General features: G+C 32.7%; 1 protein-coding gene across 1 annotated transcript; it reads right to left on the bottom strand.

The window, feature by feature from the left end:
* Positions 1-2,678: 2,678 nt before the first annotated feature.
* LOC123199450 (ferrochelatase-2, chloroplastic) lies at positions 2,679-20,955 on the bottom strand. The gene is made up of 10 exons (XM_044614461.1): positions 20,658-20,955; positions 20,295-20,550; positions 19,704-19,847; positions 19,176-19,277; positions 18,369-18,472; positions 18,152-18,278; positions 15,871-16,023; positions 15,644-15,744; positions 15,291-15,492; positions 2,679-3,171 (listed from the first exon to the last, which is right to left on the bottom strand). The coding sequence occupies exons 1-10, from the start codon at positions 20,753-20,755 to the stop codon at positions 2,947-2,949; spliced, it is 1,512 nt and encodes a 503-aa protein (XP_044470396.1). The 5' UTR covers positions 20,756-20,955; the 3' UTR covers positions 2,679-2,946.
* Between the last annotated feature and the right edge of the window lie 1,035 nt (positions 20,956-21,990).

Genomic DNA, 21,990 nt, shown 5'->3' with positions numbered 1-21,990 from the left:
GGGTGTGCCTGCACTCTATAATATGAAATGGCATGTGGTGCAGGTGCACCGTAACTTATATGGGTGCGCCTGCACCCTAGACTTTAGTGGATGCACCTGGACATGCACGATGCACGCTCGACAGCGGGGCGTAAACCGACGAGAGCATTGCACTCCAGACGTGCATGTTATGTGTCGTCAAGTGTGCGTGACATGCCTGGAGGATCTTGACGGCGCTGGAGGGTGCTCCACTCAGCCCACCGCCACACCCCTTCGACTCTCGGCACCCCATCGTCAAAGAGCAGCAAAACGCAACCATTTCCAATTCAAAATTCGTCAACGCCAATATATATATGTGTGTGTGTGTGTGTGTGTGTGTGTATAGTATGTGTGATTCCATACACTAAAACATGCTTACACAACATAACAGTATATTAGATTATCACATAATCCGAATTACACACACCATCACAAATTTTACACCAAAGGACCAAGTGTAGAGAATAGCAGTTGAGGGTCTACCTCTCCTCAGACGATTTCAACGGTTTTGTGTGGCAATGGTTTTCCCCGATGACTTCCCGGTCGGCGCACCGCAGACTCAACTCTTTCTCTCTCTGTAGGTAAGGGTGATGTGTGTATCCCAAAAATTCTCTTCTTCTCCTTTGCAATCGAGTCATACTTTAAATTACTTTGAAAGTAGCAAAACCAAGGCAATTCAATTATCATCTGCCTTATTTTGGCGCAATTTGGAAGGTAAAATAATTATTATTATTATGGCAAAGACTGCAGGATAACATCAAAATCGTTTTGGCAAGAATTTAAAATTATGGAATAACAAGATTAATTCTCATAACTACACACCCAATTAAAGCCAAACATTAAGCAATAAATTGTAATATCATATGGTAGTGAAAATGACCGAAGTGTCTTTAACCCTACTTAGAATATTAGAGTGTCAAACTAGGTTAATAAGTATATAAAATATTCTATTAATCTCAAGACTAAGGATCAAATGTATCATGATTTATTAAAAGATTTATTCTATAGACACTAAAATTGTGATCTATGTAAAATTTTTTGATGAATCAATCAAGTGGACATGTACTCAACATACATCCATATATTATGCCAAATTGACACATTGGTTTGTAAATTTGGTTGCTCAATCGTTCATACCAAAAAATTAGTTTCAAGCCCAATAAAATTTGAGCCTCAGCAAGCCTAAATAAAAAAAAAAAAAAAAATTACCCATTAAGTTATCACGTTTGAGCTTGAAAAAAAGATTGTTTAAATTAGAAGCCCTATAGTTCCAAAAGTGTAGTATTTATTAATTTATATTAATGTTATATCTAAGTAGTGTTTGTTAGTTTGTTTCAGATTTGGAACCAAATAAATTTGAAATAAGTTTAAATATCACATGCATAGGTGCAACTAAAACTAAATTTTTTTAAATACCTAGGAGTTAATAAAAATAGTGGAAACTAGAACTCCTAGGTAAGGGGCTTGGGTTAGACTGGTCGAATCTCTACCAATACTAATGAATTCATGAATTACTCAATACAATGATTGTAAGTTCAGTTATTACATCTTAGAATTTACATGTCCAATCAAGTTGGGTATGATTCCTTAGTAATAAAAAAAAAAGCTAAATTTTTTAATTATTTATGTTGAACCTTTTTTTCATATATGAGATTTCTCTAATTATATATTTGTTATAGTTTATATAGCAAGATTCAATTGCATTACATATTAATTTGATGTATAAAATTATTGTTTTTTAATTTTTGTTTCCTGGCCTTTTACATTTGAGTTGCTTATTTTTTATTTCGTGTAATATTTTTAGAGGTGTTTAAACTTATAAAAGTATTTTTATAGTTTTTTAAAATAAATGGGTAAGCCCAAAGCCCAATTCAATTTGGTAAAATGGATAAACAAAAAATTTTAAAGTTTGAATAAGTAGGCTTAAGCCCAAACTTGAATTTTTTTAACTCGGGCTTGAACACACCAATCATTGTTTAACAAGTTCAATTGACAAGTACAATATTAATCTCCGACACATGATATTTGTCATTACATTTTAGTAAGATCATTCAGTACTATAATAATTTTATAATATTATTTTTGCCATAGGTTAGAATAATATTAGAGCTACAAACATTTTTAAATTAACGCACATAAATAATTATATAGTCCTTACAACCAAACTATACGTTAACCCTCTTATTATGATTCTACTAACCTAAGTACATTTATCCAAGCAAACATCGGATAAAGAATGTCTTTCAAATGGTCAAATATGACTTTACATTAATTTATATTGTCGCCATTGATTGTAGAACACCATCTCTAACATTTAGCAATGTTAGGTTTGTAGTCATTGCAAAGCTTAATTTCTACAGTCAAAATAGTGTAAATTATTCTATGATCCAAGATTGATAGAGGTGAGAGACTTGGGTACAGTTTTAGAGTCACAATCTATATTGTAATTGAACAGTTGTGATCAATAAATGCTCAATGATTGACTCACCAAATGAAAAATCACAAGTAGACCCATTGTCGGATCTCCATGACCATACAGTTGAAAATTTGGAACGTATGAGTTCAAAATCAATTGTTTTGTATCGACATAAAAATAAATTGAAAAATAATAAAATACCATTTATCTCTACCATACAACTACAAATACAATATTCAAATACTGAGGCCAAAACTTTACAAATTTTTCATTTGAATAACATTGCATGAAGTATAGACACTACATTTCCCTTTCCTGTCCACCTACAAGGGTAGGCATTGCGCTACTTGCGCCTATACTATTTAGCCAAATCCAATCATAGAGTCACAATAGATTTCAATTCAGCTTCTATATCCGTTGTAATGCATGTATAAGGTAATGCTAATAGAATGCATGAAATTTACACCCGATGGTCTTAAGGAGTAGGAAAGAGAGAGGCAGTTAGATATTATTCACCGAAATAAAGGTAAAATGCCCCATTGATGCAGAAACCCCTCTCCAGTGGTAACTTCAAGGAGCAATAGAACAAGCACTGCCAGCATAGCAGCTCTTCCATTCCAAGTCTCCGCACTTCTAGTCCAACCCCATTCCCAGACTATCACAGGTGGAGGAAGTTCAGTACGTTTTGAATCATATGTTGCCAATAACTCTTCTACACTGCCAAGTGGGACCAAAGACTGCAAAAAACACCAAACTTTCTATCAAACAAAGCTAATGATACAAAAGCACCATCATACACAAGTTGATTCTAAGATGGTTTTTCATCAGGATATAACAAGGGTTGAGAAATGTTACACAAAGATATGCTTATTCTCTCAAGTGCTGGTTGATTTATTCCATGAGAAACTTACTTTATAAACATTCAAACAGAGGGTTATCATGATAGGTTTCCCAAGTGTCCCTGACACATATCCTTTAATGGATAATGGTACATATAATCCTTCAACTTAAGGTCACTAAAGTATCATATGTACCAATCGTTTTAGTTTGATACTAACCTAATATAAAATTTTTCTTAGGGCAATCAACACGATGGTAGTTGACTACATCACAATGCCTATCACAACTATAATGGATTAACACATGATTTATCACTCTTGGGTACGAGAGTACATATCTCACCCCGTAGTTTCATTATGACAACATATTAAAAATTCATAGAGTCGTGCCAAATCCACTATTAATATGGCCATTGTTTGACCAAAAAAACATTAATATCAAGGATGATATGAGATAAATGCTATTTTTGTATCTCAATCTTGATAAAATATCGATTGATAAAATGATTTGAATGCACGATAATTATACCACCAAAAGATTAACACCAATCTTTCAGTGAATTTTGGGTAGTCATGATGTCTTGCTAAAAACCGCTCATGGTTTGTGAATATATGTTGATTAGTTGTAGATCGATAACGAAATTATTCACTATTAACATGATTGAAAACATATGAGTCACACACAATAGGGGTTGATAATCATGATTAAAAGGTTATAGACTTATTACATATAGAGTGGATCACACCTAAATGTCGTGATTTCAAACTCTATTAAAGAGTAACATGCATCCAATTATATCACAATAAATGTCTTACCCATTATTGGACCTAAATACAACATATTAAAGCTTTAGGAGTCAAACAATAACAATCAAAAGTTGAGAAGCTAAAATATAATTCGTAAGAGTTTGACAAAGTTAAATTTTTGCATAAATTCAACTCATTCTATATGTTCAGTTGAGAGTAGTCCACCCTAGTTTAATAGAGAAAACTCCCATTTAATTCAATCCATGGCAATCTAGTAATTGCCTAAGCTCTTAGCTCCCTTGATGACATGTCGTGTTTGTGGCTATCTTCGTGTGGACAAGTGGAGAGCTTACAACATTGTAGGGAGTTGTGAAAGTTCCAAAAATGTATTCAAGGCAGAATCCTGAAAGGTGAAGCTTCCAAAAAGCAAGTTTGATAACACATAATATTGTATGTATATCGCCCTTTAATCTGTGGGGACATGATGCGATCTAAAATTTGTTAATTTAATTATGTTTTTGTTGCATATTATTGTTATAATAGAGATCACAAATCCCTTTCAAGTGGTATCTAAGCCTAAGGGTTCAATGTTATACATACAATAGTTTTGAATGAAATTTATGTTTTATGATTTTAGGATGTAATTTAAATTCATTATATGATCCAACATGATTATGTTTGTTTAATTTTATTTTGATTTTGGTTTGCATGAGTTTAATTGGCTTTTGTTGAAAAACTGATCAATTGGGATTGAATACCATCCGGTCTTGTATTGTTGCACGAGATCTCGAGTTATCGTGCAATTTTTCGCATAATAATTGCTCAAGAACGTCTCCCAAGATGTCATAGAATCATGGGAGGGCATTTTATACCCTCAAATCCCATTGGATCTGAATGACATGATGTCGAAAGAATTCATGCAAAATCGAACCTAAAATTTCTAAGATTTGATCAACAAGATTTTTAACTACTCGATTCAAATTGCATCCTAAGGCTCTACAATCAAACGATTCGATCAAACAGTTTAAGCATTGACCAATTCACCCTAAACCGTTTAATCAAATTTCAACAATGACAAATTTTTTAACTTTATTACTACGACACACGGAAGATCGAACTACTATATGCCATCACGTACATCTTAAACACATTTGCTAGTCATGAAACATGTTGCTTGAATTCACGCAATCACACAATTAGATCCGAAATTGAAGTTTTGGAACTAAAGGGTCATTAATTAAATTATACAAACTTGACTATTCAAGCTACAATTAATCAAATTAATCAATAAAGACCGAAATAATTTGTTTGATTGAGAAAAAAAAATGTTTGTGTTGAACCCCTAAGTGTTTTGACAATGATAAAAATATAAGTTATAAATGTTAACAAGTCTAAAGAATATGTTAAAACATTACAATTGGATAAAATGTAAAAGATTGCAGAAATTAAGTTAGGAATGATCTGTAGTCTAAAGTGAACGATCAGTACAAGACAAATATTTACTCGGTATCCAACATGAACGTGGTCAATCATGCCTCTAAAATTCTGGAACATTCCATCTTGGCAGAAACAATTGACACTAATATTGTACCCCCTCCAAGGTTTAAAGTTAATCGTTGGGAGCTCTGACCGAGATTGACCTTTAGCTGAAATTGACAATATCGACTATTCCTACACCATTTTTAGAAAAAAAATGTATCTTTCGAAACTGAACAACTATAATCTTAATTCCAATGGTCCCATTTCAATCTCGGTCTCATTTTGTCTATAAATTGAGCAAGTTTCAAGTGAATAAGGGTTAGAAAACTTCTTGTGATAATTCTTGGCTAAATTTTTTCATTGCTCATTCATCCCCTTCTCTCACTAAGCTCAAACTCAAATCCTTGAGAGAAACCATTGTGCTTAAATTGTATTCCCAACCTTGTTGAGCCTTCTAGCAAGAAAGTTCAGCAAGTTCTTGTCAAACTCTAAGAGGTTTAAAGGAAAAGGATTAGTTAGACAAGGGAAGGAAGACAGCGAAAGGAGTAAAAATGAAATAATATGCTTTGAATGCAAAAAAGCGAGACACATTTGCCAAGATTGTCAAGAAAGAAAAAAAGGAGCAGATTTAAAAAGAAAGTTCTCATTGCCACATGGAGCAAGAGTGATAACTAGAGTGATGAAAGCGAGTCAGAGGAAGAAAAGGCCAACATATGCTTCATGACCAAAAGCGACCAGGATGAGGTAAACAATTTTAACTCATACTCCTTAAATGAATTGCAAGAAGCATTTGAATCTTTAATGGATGAGTATGAATACAAGCAAACTAAATACAAAACATTAAAGAAACAACTAGTATGCATAAAAAAGGAGCATGACACAATCTCACGAGCATGATAAATTAAAGATTAATTTTGAAGTAATATCAAATGAAAAAGAATCATACTTGAAAGAATTGACATGCATTAAAGAAGAGTATGAAGAATTGAAAGATAAAATGCCTAGTTCAAATGAGTTATTTAAAAATTTTAAAATAGGCACTAAAACATTGGATTACATGCTTGCATCTCAAAGAAGTAGTCATAATAGCAAAGGTGTACAAATAAAATGGGGGTAATCCCTTCATAAACACTTATAGTTCTATAAAGAAACTACATGCATTGTATATGGAATACAAATATTGTTTGTTTGTTAGGTATACTATTAGACAATGTCCAAATAGGAATGATAAACCTTTTAAAATCAAGGTTTGAGTTCCTAAGGGAATGTCGAAAACTAACATTATTTAACTCAAAACCATTTGGATAACAAAAAGTAAATATATTGACTTGTGTTGTAGGCACATTTGCATTCATCTTTGATGTCCTCTAACAAGTGGTACTTGGATAGTGAATGCTCAAGACATATAACGGGAAATAGAAGTCTATTCTCCCCCTTGAAAGCCAAAGATGGAGGAAACATCAATTTTGGTGACAACTCTAAATGAAGGGTAGTTGGGATCAACACCATAGGTAACTCTTCTTTTTCAACAAATAATGTTTTGTTTGTTAAAGGTCTTAAGCATAATTTACTTGGTGTAAGTCAATTGCGTGATAAGAGTTTCAAATTTAGCTTATATACTTTATGTTGTGAGATTGTTGATGCTAGCACAAATACAATTGCATTCATCAGTTATAAGCATTCAAATGTGTGCATTATAGACTTGCATGACATTGCATCTAGAGACTTATGCCTCATATTAACCAAGGAGAAAGAAATGTGACTATGGCATAGGAGATTAGTACATACAAGCACTGATATTTTACAAAAACTCTAAAAAAGAAATTTAGTAAAAGGTTTGTCAAAATTGTTTTTAAAAAAGGATCATGCATGTGATGTTTATATGAAAGGCAAACAAACAAAGATTTGTTTTTAAACCAAAAAATTATATTTCAATCTCAAGACCCTTTCAACTTTTGCATATAGATTTGTGTGAACCATTTAGAACTACAAGTCTAGGTGAAAAGCATTATTGTTTAGTAATAATTGATGATTTTTCTAGAATTACTTGAGTCTTGCTTCTTGCTCATAAAAGTAATGCATTTCACGCATTTGTTTCATTTGTTTGAAAATTGCAAAACCAAGTAGGTTATGCAATTACAAACATTAAAAGTGATCATGGAAAAAAATTTGAAAACTTGGATTTTGAATCATTTTGCATTGAGCATGGCATTCAGCACAATTTCTTGGCACCTAAAACTCCTCAGCAAAACGAAGTTGTTGAGACAAGAAATAGAACACTAGTAGAAATAGCTTGGACTATGTTGTGTGAGCATAACTTGCCAAAATACATCATGTTACATCATAAATAGGAACATGATTCAGTCAATCCTCAAGAAAACTCCATATAAGTTGTTCAAAGGGGAAAATAAAAAAACCTAATATTGCATACTTTATCTCTTTGAAGCAAATGTTTTGTGCTCAATAATAGTAATGATAACTTAGGAAAACTTGATGACAAGTCGAATGAAACAATTTTCATATATTATCTCCTCCAAAGCATATAAAGTCTTCAACAAGAGAACTCTCTTAGTTGAAGAATCTATACATGTGGTATGTGATGAATCTTCTAAGTATGTAGAGAATATAAATGAAGATGAAGTTATTGAGCTTATGGAAGACCTACAAATTAAATTGAGGTCAAGGAACAAGAAGATGAAATCATAAAACCTCAAGAACCATAACAAAAATCTGCATATCCAAGGATGAAGGCTGAAGTGAAGGAAGGAAAGATAATTGGAGAACCCACCCAAGGAGTAAGGACAAGAGCTCCATTGAGGAAAACATGCCAATTTGTGGCATTTTTATCACAAATGAAACCCAAGGTAAAAGAAACCCTTGAAGATAAAGAGTTGGATGTTAGCTATGCATGAGGAATTGGATCAATTTGAGAGAAACAAAGTTTAGAAACTAGTTCCAAGGCCAATAGATCATCCTAAAATCGGCACAAAATGGGTATTCTGAAACAAGATGGTTGAAGTTGATGGTATTGTAAGAAACAAAGCTAGACTAGTTGCGCAAGGCTCCTCTCATAAGGAAGGTATTAATTTCGATGAAACTTATGCTCTCATAGCTAGATTAGAAGCTATTAGAATATTACTTGTTTATGCACGCTATTTAGATTTTAAATTATTTCAAATAGATGTCAAAAGTGTTTTTCTAAATGGTTTTATACAAGAGCAGATATATGTTAAACAACCTCCTAGTTTTGAAAATCATGTATTTTCAAACCATGTTTTCAAACTTACAAAAGCTCTTCACAGTTAAAAGTAAGCCTATAGAGTTTGGAATGAAAGATTAAGCAATTTTCTTATTGAAAATGACTTTACAAAAGGAAGGGTGGAATCCACCTTACATATTAAAAAGCATAAAAATAATATTTTAATAGTGCAAATTTATATAGATGATATTATCCTTAGTGCTACTAATGAATCTCTATGTAGAGAATTTTCTAAGACGATGTAGGGAGAAGTTAAAATGAAAATGATGGAAAAGTTCAACTACTTCTTTGGTCTTCAAATCAAACAACTCAAAGAGGAAATTTTGCTCAACTAATCGAAATACATGAAAGATCTCCTTAAAAGATTCAAAATGTGTGATGCAAAGGAGTAACCCCCTCCCATAAGCACTTTAATCAAGCTAGATGTGGATGAGAGAGGTAAAAGTGTTGATATAAAAGTATATACAAGCATGATAGGTTCATTATTATATTCAACAGCATCTAGACCCAATATAATGTTTAGTGTTTGCATATATGCTAGATTTCAAGCAAATCCACATAATCACACTTAATTGTTGTGAAAAGAATTTTGAGATACCTTAAGTGCACCTCGAACATTGATTTGTGGCATCCTCAAGGGATTTTTATTCAAATTAAAGGCATTTTCGAATGTCAATTTTGGATGTGTAGGATTGATAAAAAGAGCACAAGTGACCCTTGTTAATTTTTAGGAAATATGTTGGTTTCATGGTTTCAAGGAAACAAAACTCGATGGCAACTTCTACTACAGAAGTCGAATACGTTTCCGTGATTAGTTGTTATGCACAACTTTTATGGATGAGACAACAATTAATAGATTTTGGTTTTAAAATGAAAAAAATTTTAATCTTTTGTAATAATACAAGTGTCATCCAACTTTCTAAAAATCATATCTTGCACTCTAGAACTAAGCATATAGACATTAGGCACCATTTTTTGCGTGATCATATTAGCAAGGGTGATATTAAAATTGAAACTATTGATACTACTAATGAACTTGTTGATATTTTTACTAAGCTTCTTGATAATGATCGATTTAGCTTCATTCGAAGAAAATTTAGCATGTTCAATGCAAACCAAGTGCATAATGTTTTCAATACTATGATTCTTGTTTGTGATTATATTGTCTGCTATTTTGATTGACTTTCTGGTATACATGCATATACTTTCTGGTATACATGCATATTATATGTAAATTGCATGAGATATGAATAGATGTGACTGATTTTGAATGCTTTTACACTTATATTTGCATAAACACGTAATGTGGATTCGAATCGAAACAATTTAAACTTGTGTTTAAAATTGATTGAAATTCGAATCACATTGAATGTCCTTAAATTGGTCAAAATATCTAAGATTTATGTCTTAAGTTGTTTTGATCTTCGTAAAATTACATAAAACTTTCAAAAATCTGGATATTATGTCATGAATGAACATTCATGTTAAGTATCGTTCATTCATGCTTGTAGGTCAACCGGATATTCAAAACTTTTAGACACTTTGCATATGTACAGATCATTACTAATGAAGTAACGATCATTCCACCACGCGTTATTTCAAAAATATTAAAAAATTGCATTAGTACCGATCGTTCCTGCAACTTTATAAACAAAAAAATTAATCTAGATCATCACTTTCAATTTTTCATAAAACCCTAATCCGACATTTTATCCCCTATTATCACCTTTTTCCATCTAAATCTTCTTCTCCCTGCTCAAGTATTGTGAATTAACTACTCGTCAGATTTTTTAATTAAAATTTTTGATACAAAACGACGTCGTTTTGACCAATATATATTAAAAACGATGTCGTTTTGATAACGAAAAACGAGTCGAACCGAATTCAAGCCCGAAACGAGCAGGCTTTAGCCGAGCTCGAGCTCGAACTCGAGCCACCCATATATGAACCGAGCCGAGCTCGAGCTCGAGCTCAGGCTCGGCTCTGCTCGAATCCAGCCCTAGCTGCTCCTACTAAATTCCTTTACTAAGTTGCTAAATACAAGAAAAAATGCCTCCAAAGACCAAAAACGCCTTCTCCAACCATCGTCTGCCGTCTCACTATGAACATCTAAGTCTAGGATGATGCCTAAGAGGTAACCTTGGAAACTATTCACCACAGATCAGATAGTATCGAAAGGTGCCTATTTTTGCCTACACTACTTGAAACAAATATTGTTGATAAATTGTTAGAAATCATTAGGCGAATGCGTTGGGAGAGATTGTTTTTCATGAGGAGGATGTTTATGTGATCTGAGTCTATGAGTTTTATAGTTCATTAAGAATAGCTATAGATGGTGAAACAACATTGTAGATTATACAATGGAGTTTATATTGAGAGAAAGAGTGTAAGGTGATCCTAAAGTTGTTAGCTGAAGGGCTTGATTGTAATTGTGAGGGTATTTTGAATGCACCTTCTGAGTTTGGGTCAAATAGAGCATGGATAGATTTGAGTGGACATAAAGAGTATGATTCACGTACATCAAAATCATCAAAGATGGGGAGCCCAATTATGAAAATGCTACATAGGATCATTTCTTACACTCTAAATGCTCGAAATAGGTCAAATGGAAAAGTAGGGTTGGAGTTGAGCCGAACAGAACCGAACCGAGCCGAGCCAAGTCCAAACAAGGCTGAACTCGTTTTTAGTGAGTCAAGGCTTGGGCTAACTGAGCTTGTTGAACACGTGTCCGTGTTCAACTCGCTTTATAATTTTAGTGTTCATGATCGACTTGCACTTAGCTCAGATCATGTGTTTAGGCTCAAGTTCACTCTAATTGGTTTCAGGCTCGCATCTCAAGCTCATCTGGCTTGGTTGTATGATGTTGTTTCAAAGTTTATTTATTAACAAAACCAAATCGTGCTCGACTCGCAAATTAAGCAAGACACTTGTTCAAGTTTCAACTTGGGCTTGCTTTCGTTTGTACTCCCAAGCTTGTATTCGGGCTTGAGCTCATTATCTCATATTTGTGTTCACGCTCGTTCAAACAAAGCTCATTTTGAGCCTAAAAAAGCTTGCTTTGAGTCCAGCCCTATGGACAAGTTACTATTCAAGATATGATTTTAATGTATTATGGTGTGAATAACACTCGGATCGACAAAGCTAGATGGTTAATCAATCGAATATACTCTATGAGACATGAGGAACATTAGATTCAATTTGGGATGCTAATCTCTTTATTGCTCAAAACTTGGGATTTGATTTAAGTGAAGAAGAAGCCCATCATAGGAAACCTTTCAAGGACAATCTTCCCTTCACAACTCAATTGCTTATGAGGATGAAAATGAATGAACCAAATTGGCAAGGAGGGTACAGGTTTATAGAATAAGAAGAAGAAAAAGCTCAGAATGAAAAACCTCCACCTATTTTGGCAAAAGAAAATGAAGACCAATTTGAGGTTCCTCAAGTTTAAGCAAGTGATATTCCAGAATCTAGTTCTAGACCCAAAAAGAGGCCAAGATTGGATGATGATAATGAGGATACTATTCAAGGCCAACTCACCAACATGATGAGTTTTATGAGTGAAGGTTTTCAAGCACTTCAACTCAACATGGATGAGATTCATATACAGTGTCATGGGTATGATAAGAGGTTAAATGGTTTGAGTAGTATGGTTACTACTTTGAACACTTGTCACTCAACCTCTCATTAAAGGCAAGAAGAGATTTACTAGCGGCAATATCAAATTTTACAAAGGCAAGATCAGCTCATGGAGGAGCAAGCTTGTCTTTAGCAAGAGCTTAGGGACTGGATGGAGAAATATAAATGATCTTGCATTAGCTCATTCGTCTTTTACTTGCAGATGATTTTGAGGCACATCATCATCTCTCTCATGACTAACATGCTTGTAGTCAAATTTTGTCTAAACTTTGATGACTAACATGTTGTTATGTTTTGGTTTATGTTTGAACTTTGTTGGATGTTAAACTTTGATGGATATTTTGTTTTTCTGAACTTTTATGGATATTTGGAACCCTACACATGTTTGTTGAAGTTTGCTTATGCTTTGAATTTCTTACACTTGTCTTGATTGGACATTAATTTATATCTCAGCATTAACTTTTTTATTGTTAACAAAAAAAGGGAAAGAGATAAAACAAGGTAAACTAGGTCCAATTTTTTTTTTCTAAAATTGTTAATGGTAAATACTGGTAAATGAATGTTAAAGAAATGGGGAGTTTATAGGCCTTTAGAAAGAGGGAGATAAATAATGCATTTTTTAGTTTTGACTTCAAAAAAATTCGATTGTAACTTAGTTTTTTGTCACAATCAAAAAGGAAAAATTATTGAACCCCTAGGCATTTTAATGATGAAAAAAACGTAAGTTATAAATGCTAACAAGTCTAAAGATTGTGTTAAAGTATTACAAATTGGACAAAATATAAAAAAAGAAAAAATTGACTTCTAAACGATCAGTAGTCAATAGTGAACGATCGATACCAAGCAGACATTTACTCAGTAGCCAACTCGATCATCACTCGTTCGTGTGGTCATTCACACCTCTGAAATTCTAGAACAATTCCATTTAAATCGTGTGGTCGTTCACACCTATTGATCATCACTTGTTCATTTAGAGAAAACCATATAAGCTTTTGATTTAATCGAAATTAATTTGAATCTTGTGTTCACAAAAATATAGTGGGAGCACAATGATATTTCTAATCATGTATGTTTATAATAGGATATCGTACTTGCATACGGTAAAAATACTTAGTTATCCAACTAGTTTTTCATGAAGGACTCTGTAAAGGTAATTTATATCCTCCTAGTATGATATATTGTTGTCATCGTATAGAATATTGAATTTTAACTCAAAATGTATACCTAGACAAGATGTTGAAAAATTCAACATGAAAAAATCTAAAATGATTTCTCACAAAGTCACATAATACATGACTTTCTTGGGGACTAAATTGTGAAACACAAGAAGTGAGAAACAAAGATGATTAAATGCTATTAGCGTTCGTTGTTAGATTTATGGTGTACATTATGTTATACACTCATATTGATATCTCATTTGCTTAAAGCACTTACAGAAGATATCAATCTTGTACAAACTGATGTCAATGGACAATAATTAAGAAATATTCTTGAATTCTCGAAATAAATGTGAATACTTTTTTTAATTTATAAAAGTATGAACTCACTGATTGAATAGACAGTGATGTTTATAAGTGTATCTTGTAAAATGGAATATTAATCATAATCAAATCATATGAGTTACTCCAATATGGTTGCATACCTTTATAATACAAAATTGTAATGAATTCTACAATGCAAATCGAGAATGATGCACTTTAAATGTAAGCCTTATGGGTAAACTAGATCATGAAGTTCATCTTTGAACTTGTTACGATTCGAGCATGGTTGATCCAATGTCATGAACTAGATCATGAAGTTCATGCAAGCCTTATAGGAGACGTTTTGGGTTGCAAAATTCAGACGAAAAACCATGATTAACTGTATGTCCAAAGTGAATAATATTTTGATAGTGAGTCGGGCCATTGAGCCAAGATATTACAAATGGTATCAAAGTCACTCTACGTGTCCCCTTGAGTAATGATGAGGCAAATCTCAATAAGGACAATAAGTCCGTAAGGGGGGTGATTGTAAGACCCTTCGATGAATCTCACATTGACAAAACACAGGAGAAATGTTATACATGTGTATGCATCTCACATCGCTTGGAAATATTAAGATGATGACTGGTTAAATACTCTGCAAGCTCTTTAAACTGTTAAAACACGTTTTGGATTATAAAGTCTAAAAGCAAAACCATGATTGACTGTGTTTAAAGTGGACAATATCTTAACAATAAGTTAAACTATTGGATTAGGATATTACACACAACGCAAGGAACCAGGGCCTCCAATCCAATTATTCAAGGCATTGGAAACCTCCCTAAACAACCCTAAGGCTTTCTATGGCTAAAATACCCAAAACTCTAACATTTTTTTGTCTCCCTTTTTCCTTACTATCACTGCTCCTTTCATTCTTCTCAAATCATAATATCCTTTCCTATTTCAAAGTATATTAAATCCTCAATTATATGCAATTAATTCAATAATTATCCTAATCTTTCATTATTCTAAGATTATCCAATTCTATTATCATCCTAATTCCATTATTCAAATATTATCCTAATATTTAATTTCTATTATTTCCATTAATATTATAATTTAAGGTAATCCTAACACATTACTTCTACACGCATCAACAAGCTAGAAAGGACCAAACTTTTGAGAACATAAATAAAGCATGCCATGCTCCTGAAGATTTATACTTATATTTTTGCCATTACAAAAGACTAGGCATGGGTGGAGATAGGTATTACAAGTTATATCAACTACTCAAAATATATTAATAACCATTTTGCTATTCTTTAATTTAAAGGCTTTCTGAAATCAGGTTTATATGTAAGATCCTTTACCTCTGCAGTAGCACAGAACTTTTTAGTTATTACGAAATTTCGTGTGAAAGCAATAAGGATTACCTGTCGAGCCTCAAGATTCGAAACAGCCATAACCCCAACATAAGGAAGACTCTCAATCACAGCATCAGCCAAGTCTGAAATGAAGGACGGTTCACATCCTAATGCTGGGACACGTCCCCATTTTTCTATACCTGACTCTAGAGCCAACTCTTTGTACTCAACATCAATTTCTTCTAAAGTTTCAATATGCTCACTGACAAAACTGTAAATCAAATACAAAAAGATAAGAATTTCCAGTTCAAAAACATAAATTTTAATCATAAAGTAAGGGTGAGCAACTAAAAGTTTATCCATATGCAGCAGATATACTAATACCCCAGGTATTACGGTTATAAAAACTGCAATAGCATTACCTAATAGGGACAGCCAAAAGATTTTTCACTCCTTTTTTTCCTAACTCAATGATTGTTTCATCGGTATAGGGTCTCAACCACTCCACAGGCCCAACTCTACTCTGTAAAACATTTTGTTAACCATCAACAGACTGCAATGATAGTAAATGAAATATACACAATAGACAACTTGGAAAAAAAATTAATAAGGTTGATAAGAATTTCAAGTGTATCTAACAAAATATTACCTGATATGCTAGAGTGTATCGATTGGTTATCTTTCTCTTTTCTAACTCTTCCATTATTAGATCCACACATTCCTCCATCTCGGCCTTGTAAGGATCACCAGCCTCTTCCACATATGCAAGTGGGACACCATGTGCACTAAAAAATATCATAACCTATAAACATTCTATCATGAGTGTGCTTACAAACATAAAAGAACAATGTACAAATCTAATTAAGCTTATTTCAAAATCTTAACACTTAGATGTACAATAAAGAGGTGCTTCCAAAGCAACAAAGGAATTGATAATCACAGATCTTTATTCAAGTGAAACAATATATTACTGTCATTAAAAAAATATTAGCTGATGACTTCCAGACATAGTGACATCACAGGGGTTCTTCAATTGACCACAGTAAGAGGTCATGAATTGAAGCAAACATTTACAGGGCTAATGTAAGGAGGAAAACAAGGAGCACTATGTCATACTCACTTTTGCTCATATTTTAGACCAAAAAGAAAGGTAAGTTCCAGACAGAGTAGAGTAAGAAAGTTATTGAACAAACATTATCCCTAAAACACTATCGAAGATATTTAGCACATTCAAAGGTTAATGACTGGTCACAAATATTTAACACTATGCACAGCAACCAAGTTCAAATCCCAACAGTCATACATGCCAACTTAAAGCAGGAATAGAACTCAGTCGTCAAAGCAGCAGCCACTAGCTTAACTTAAAATGAAGGTTTATAGCAAATTGAGGAGTGCTTCTATAATTGGAGTCCTAGAAGGTCTACAATTCCAAACCTCAAACACAAAGTTACAAAACACCTTTTCCGAAGCAGATGTAGAAAGTAACAAAAAATTGTATACGCAAAATATAGATAGCATGGAAAAAGACCAGAAGAGCTAAGGATGTGAAAGTTTTGTTGAACGTGATAGACTCAAATTTGTTCCACCAAATGCTGAGTAAAGATGGGTCATATAAGGTACTTGACAACAAAAAAAAAAACCTTGAAGGTTGTTTTCTCATAAAACAAATTACTTGAATATAGGGACGGAATCTCTGAAAACATTCCCAAAGCTCAAAATAGCTAAGAAGAAAAGATATAATAAACTTAGTAAATCTCTAAAAAATTCCCAAACCTTGCTATATTTGTAAAATAAGATGTAATACAACCTGGCATCTTAGAGTCAATTCAATAAGGATGAGCATGATAGCAAAATAGGATTACAAAAGCTTTGTGGGGTTGAATAAGTGCATATTCTATATGCTACCAGTCAGCTTCAAGTTCATCCTGAATTAACAATATGTAAATGACCTAAATTAAGATCTCTAATAATTTCTTTGCTTTTTTAATTTTATTTCCACGTTTTTCAGCTTAACAGCTCCAGATGGTTCCTCCTAGAAACTATCCAAATTAAGTCAATATGTAAAAACCTAGCCTTTTAGTGCTGGTCTTAGCAGTTTTAAGCCTGGTATAAAAGTTCCTTTCATAATAGCTCAGCTGCTTGAGATCTGAAGGTTCTACTGATGATAAATCAATATGCATATCGTGCTTAAGCTTAAGCAGATCAAGGCTTGAAAACTGAAAAAGATACTATCCCATTAACTTACTACACAGTTGATATAAGCTCAACTCAATTTTTCATCTTCAGTTTGAAGCAAAAGTATGCCGTAGAAACTTTAACCCAACATAGAAACTGACATGACGGCATACAAATCATACTTCTTTTAACTCGGGATTCTTCTACATAGAAAGAATATGTAAATCAAGGTAAAGGGAACAGTGCAAAATTAAATATGTCTATGCTATCAGTCAACCTGTCCAACAGGTAAGTTTTCCAGCCAAACTTTTAGCACTTCACAATTACATTACCAAGATTACCAACGACATTTTTCTCGGTATCAATACTGTGACAACATTAAACAGATAATGAATTTCACAGCACAAAAATCCTATAATGAAATGGTCTGCAAGATGAAGTGAACCCAGTAACTCAAGACAAATTGATGGAACAGCAGTGAATCCCAATACTTTCCATGCCAATTCCCCAAATTTAGGAGGAAGCTGCATGGATGATCTCATGAAAACTTCAACAGACGACTTTACTTCTGTTTCATTATATATGTGTAATAAATGCATTGGGAATTCACTTTAAAATCTCATCCAGTAACACAACTAACTTATATCTGCCATATACCATGTATATAGTACAAATTATGAACATCAAAAAACCAGACTGATCATCATAAATTATATAGACAGAGAGAGAAAGATGGATCTATCCAATGAATGAACCTTCTCAGGGTTGTCAAAGTTTTCTAATTCTTTCTCAATCAAATTTGCCATGGCCTTGATGTATCCCTCGCGCTGATACCAAGAAGGTATAACTGTGTGTTGCATGTTAACTAGATACTCATCCTCCCTGTACAACAAATCCTTAATTTATTCAAAAATTTAGTTAATCATATTGTTATATTATTATTAAATGCTAATGACTTGTCAAATTCATCACCGGAATATACTCTCCAAGAGTCGAAGGCTTGAACCACTAGTTGATATTGAGAATTGCGGATAAAGAGGAAGCACAACAAGCTTTGTAATTCCATCTCTTTTAATCTAAAAATAAATTTAAAGAACAATCAGCAGCTTGGTTATAAAATTAAATTTTGTACAAAATTTACCTGCAGCTTAGACTGAAAACTTGATTTTTTTTAATTTTATTTTTTATAATAAAGACAAAAAGCTTGAATATCAACACAAAAACTCAGTTCTATCCAGGAAATTTATGAATTGGTAAAAGCACAAATAAAGCATAATAATTGATAAAATAAGGTGACATAATTATAAGGGGAGAACTAATTTTAAACAGTCAAGTTAACCCAAATGGCATTGAATCTACACATTTAGATTCATAGCCTAAGAACAACAATAAAGGGCAGTAATTGCAGACTTCATTAATTAAAAAAGACTTTGTAAACCGCAAATTAGAAGTCAATTAAAAATGCTAAAGGAAAGCAATGGAAAAAGCAAAAATTGTTATCAAATTTCCCCATCATTGTTTGCCAAGAATATTTTTTAACAGGCGATATTGCATTAACAAGCTATATTAATGTACAATCAATATAATACCAGCTAGTAGTTACCCACTCTTCACAAATCTTTACCAATGAAAAAGAAAAACAAAAAATAATAATAATCATCATCATCAAACCCACAAGTGGCAGTAGAATGACAGGTAAATGAGATCTGAAGTGAAGTGCTGTAAAGATCAAAAACTAACAAAAAAATTCAAAGGAAAATACATAAAGATGAAAGATACCTGTTCGATAGCTTCTTCGGTAAATGGATGCCAATAACGCATACCAACATACACCTTTGCTGGCACATTCTTCTCCCAAAGGGACTTTCTCAACTCTTCTGCCTGAACAAAGAAAAGGATAGCCGATGAAAGGACAATTACAAGACAGAAAAACATGCAAAAATGACAGCATACCCACAGGGAAGCTTTGTATGGAATGTGTGCTACTCTAGCAATGAAAAATTTCCCAGTTAACAGTCAATAACACAGTGTCTCAACTAAATTCTTCCCCAATATTTTTAAAGCAACTTAACAAAGCTTCAATCCCAACAGTTATCAGTTTCTTGAAACAGAGGCACTATCTGAAATTTTTGAAACAGTCATCTACTTTTTCTAATTTTGATATTTAGCAATCCAATGAACGAAAACAACTACGTTTTCTAATCCATAGTCATGTATATGAATCAAAACTGATCAAAATCTAGAAATCAAATAATAAAACATTCAAGTTATGATGAAAATACAGCTCATTCAATAAAAGGGGCATGCCTGTGTATCAGTTATTTGCCGCAATGGAGAGCCACCACCGATCGATGCATACCCTTCTTTGCTCTTGGGTGCCCTGACAACCGATATGAATTGTGCCAATGGCTTTTGAAGAAAACGAAACAGCCTTGGTAGTCGAATAATATCCTGCTCCAATGAAATTAGTATAAAGACTACAATAATGTGAGAAAACTCAGTATTGATGAAACTAATGCTTCATGAAAATTTCTCTTAAGTTAAACATAAAGAATACTAAAAGGTGGAGACCAAAATATGTTGACTTCTATACCATCACATTTTTGTTTGGAGTATGTATCAAGGTCTCAACTGCTAACCCACATATACATTGATATTATGTTTAAGCAAAACATTTTTTATCTGGAAGATACTAAAAAAAGACATGCTGCACCACTTTGATAGAAACAACTTCAGGACACTGGGTCTTATTTACAATATTAGAAAGATTATAGACTCTGCATAACTCACGAACACTAAAATTTTAACACTCACGCCCTACATTCCTAACCAAAATTTCTAAATAAAACATTAACCAAAAATGTTAAACTTCCGCAGAAAAAATAATGTTAATGCTACCGGATCAGCGAAAAGGTTAAACAGAAAAGGCTGGACGTCTTCGAGAGTTTCAGGACCTCCAAGATTGAGCAACAAAACGCCGATTTTGTCATCACCAATGCGAGGAGGCGCAGTAACATCCTCAGATTTGGACGTAACTAACGCTTCTACTCCCACAGAAGAAGAGAAGCATCTAGAAACTACATTATTAGTTGTTGTTGGAAGACTAGAGGTAAGGCAAATCCTTTGGGTGGTACAAGGCACCCGAGGCAAAACCCTATCAGCATTGAAATTGAACGAAACAAATTAATTCTTAACTAATTAAAAATATAAAGAAAAAACCCAGCTCAGTGCAACATGGAAGAGATCAATTAGAAGAAAAACCTGGAGCTGCGGTATAGGGAAGTGAAGCAAGGAGGAGGAAATGTGGAGGAAGTAGAAGAAGAAGATGGAGATGGGATGGGGGTGTTGATTATCGTCATTTGAGAGGGTAAAATAAGGATGAAATTGAAGGAAAGTAGGTAAGAGTGGGTTGAATTTTGAAAGGAATAATAATTTGCGTTGGGCGTTAGTTTCTTTTTCCGATATTTCGGGAAATAGAAGAGAAAATGGAGGCAGTCGAAGCAGCAAGCGTGGGAGTGAGAGTCAGTGTGAGGAGACAGTGACACATGAGAACTCAATCAAGCCAAATCCCTCTCTTATCTGCGTTCCTTTCTTTTTTTAATTTTGAAGGGAAATTAAATTAAGTGTCCTTTACATAAGTTAAGCAAAAAAAATTTTTCTTTTTTTTTTTTAATGTTAAGAAAAATGCTAATTTTTAAAGATTTAAATAAAAACATCTTAAATTTTTTTAAAAATATTAATAATATTTTTTACCACTTTTATATAAACTCTCACTATTATACATTCTTTATACTATTTAAATTTTCATTTTTCACTCAATATTTGACATTTTACTCAGAAAGAATAAAATTCGTGTTTTTAAGTTTAAGTTAAAAAAATCGATTCGTAATAATAAGGTATTTATACAAATTTTAATTCAAAACTTAATTTATCTATTAAATCAAGTTCATATATTTATTTTTATAATGATATAGGGGGCATTTAGATATTTGATAATTTATGAAGAAGTTAAATGAATATTAAAAAAATATACGGGTAATTTGATAATAGATAATATATAAGGATGTTAAATAAAAAATATTAGGAAAATATAAAGGTATTTCAATATCTAACGATTTATAAGAATGTTAAATAAAATATAAGATAAATATCAGGGCATTTTGAAATTAACAAAAATATTAGAGTGCTAAATGAAACACTCCAAGATTGAGGGGGCATTTCAATAGTATAAGAATGTAAATACATGTATGTTAGAAAAATATAGGGGGCGTTTTGATTTTTGATAATATATGAAAAGGTTAAAAAAATGTAAGAAAAATATAGAAGCATTTTAAAATTAGACAAAATATAAGGATGTTAAATGAAATACTTCAAAAGTGATAAGGCATTTAGATATTATAAAAATATCAATTTCGTATATATTAAAAAAATATAAGCGGTATTTTGATTTTTGATTACATGTACGGGGTTAAATGAAATGTAAAAGAAATATAGAAGATATTTTGATATTAAGCAACATATGAAAAAAATATTTTAATATCAGACAATGTTTGTGGGTGTTAACTAAAATGTAGGAGAGTGTTAATTGAAATGT

The sequence above is a fragment of the Mangifera indica genome, chromosome 16 (assembly GCF_011075055.1).
Source record: "Mangifera indica cultivar Alphonso chromosome 16, CATAS_Mindica_2.1, whole genome shotgun sequence".
Lineage (NCBI taxonomy): Eukaryota > Viridiplantae > Streptophyta > Magnoliopsida > Sapindales > Anacardiaceae > Mangifera > Mangifera indica.
Note: the sequence above shows the minus strand (reverse complement) of the source record. Positions and strands in the feature narration are given on the sequence as shown.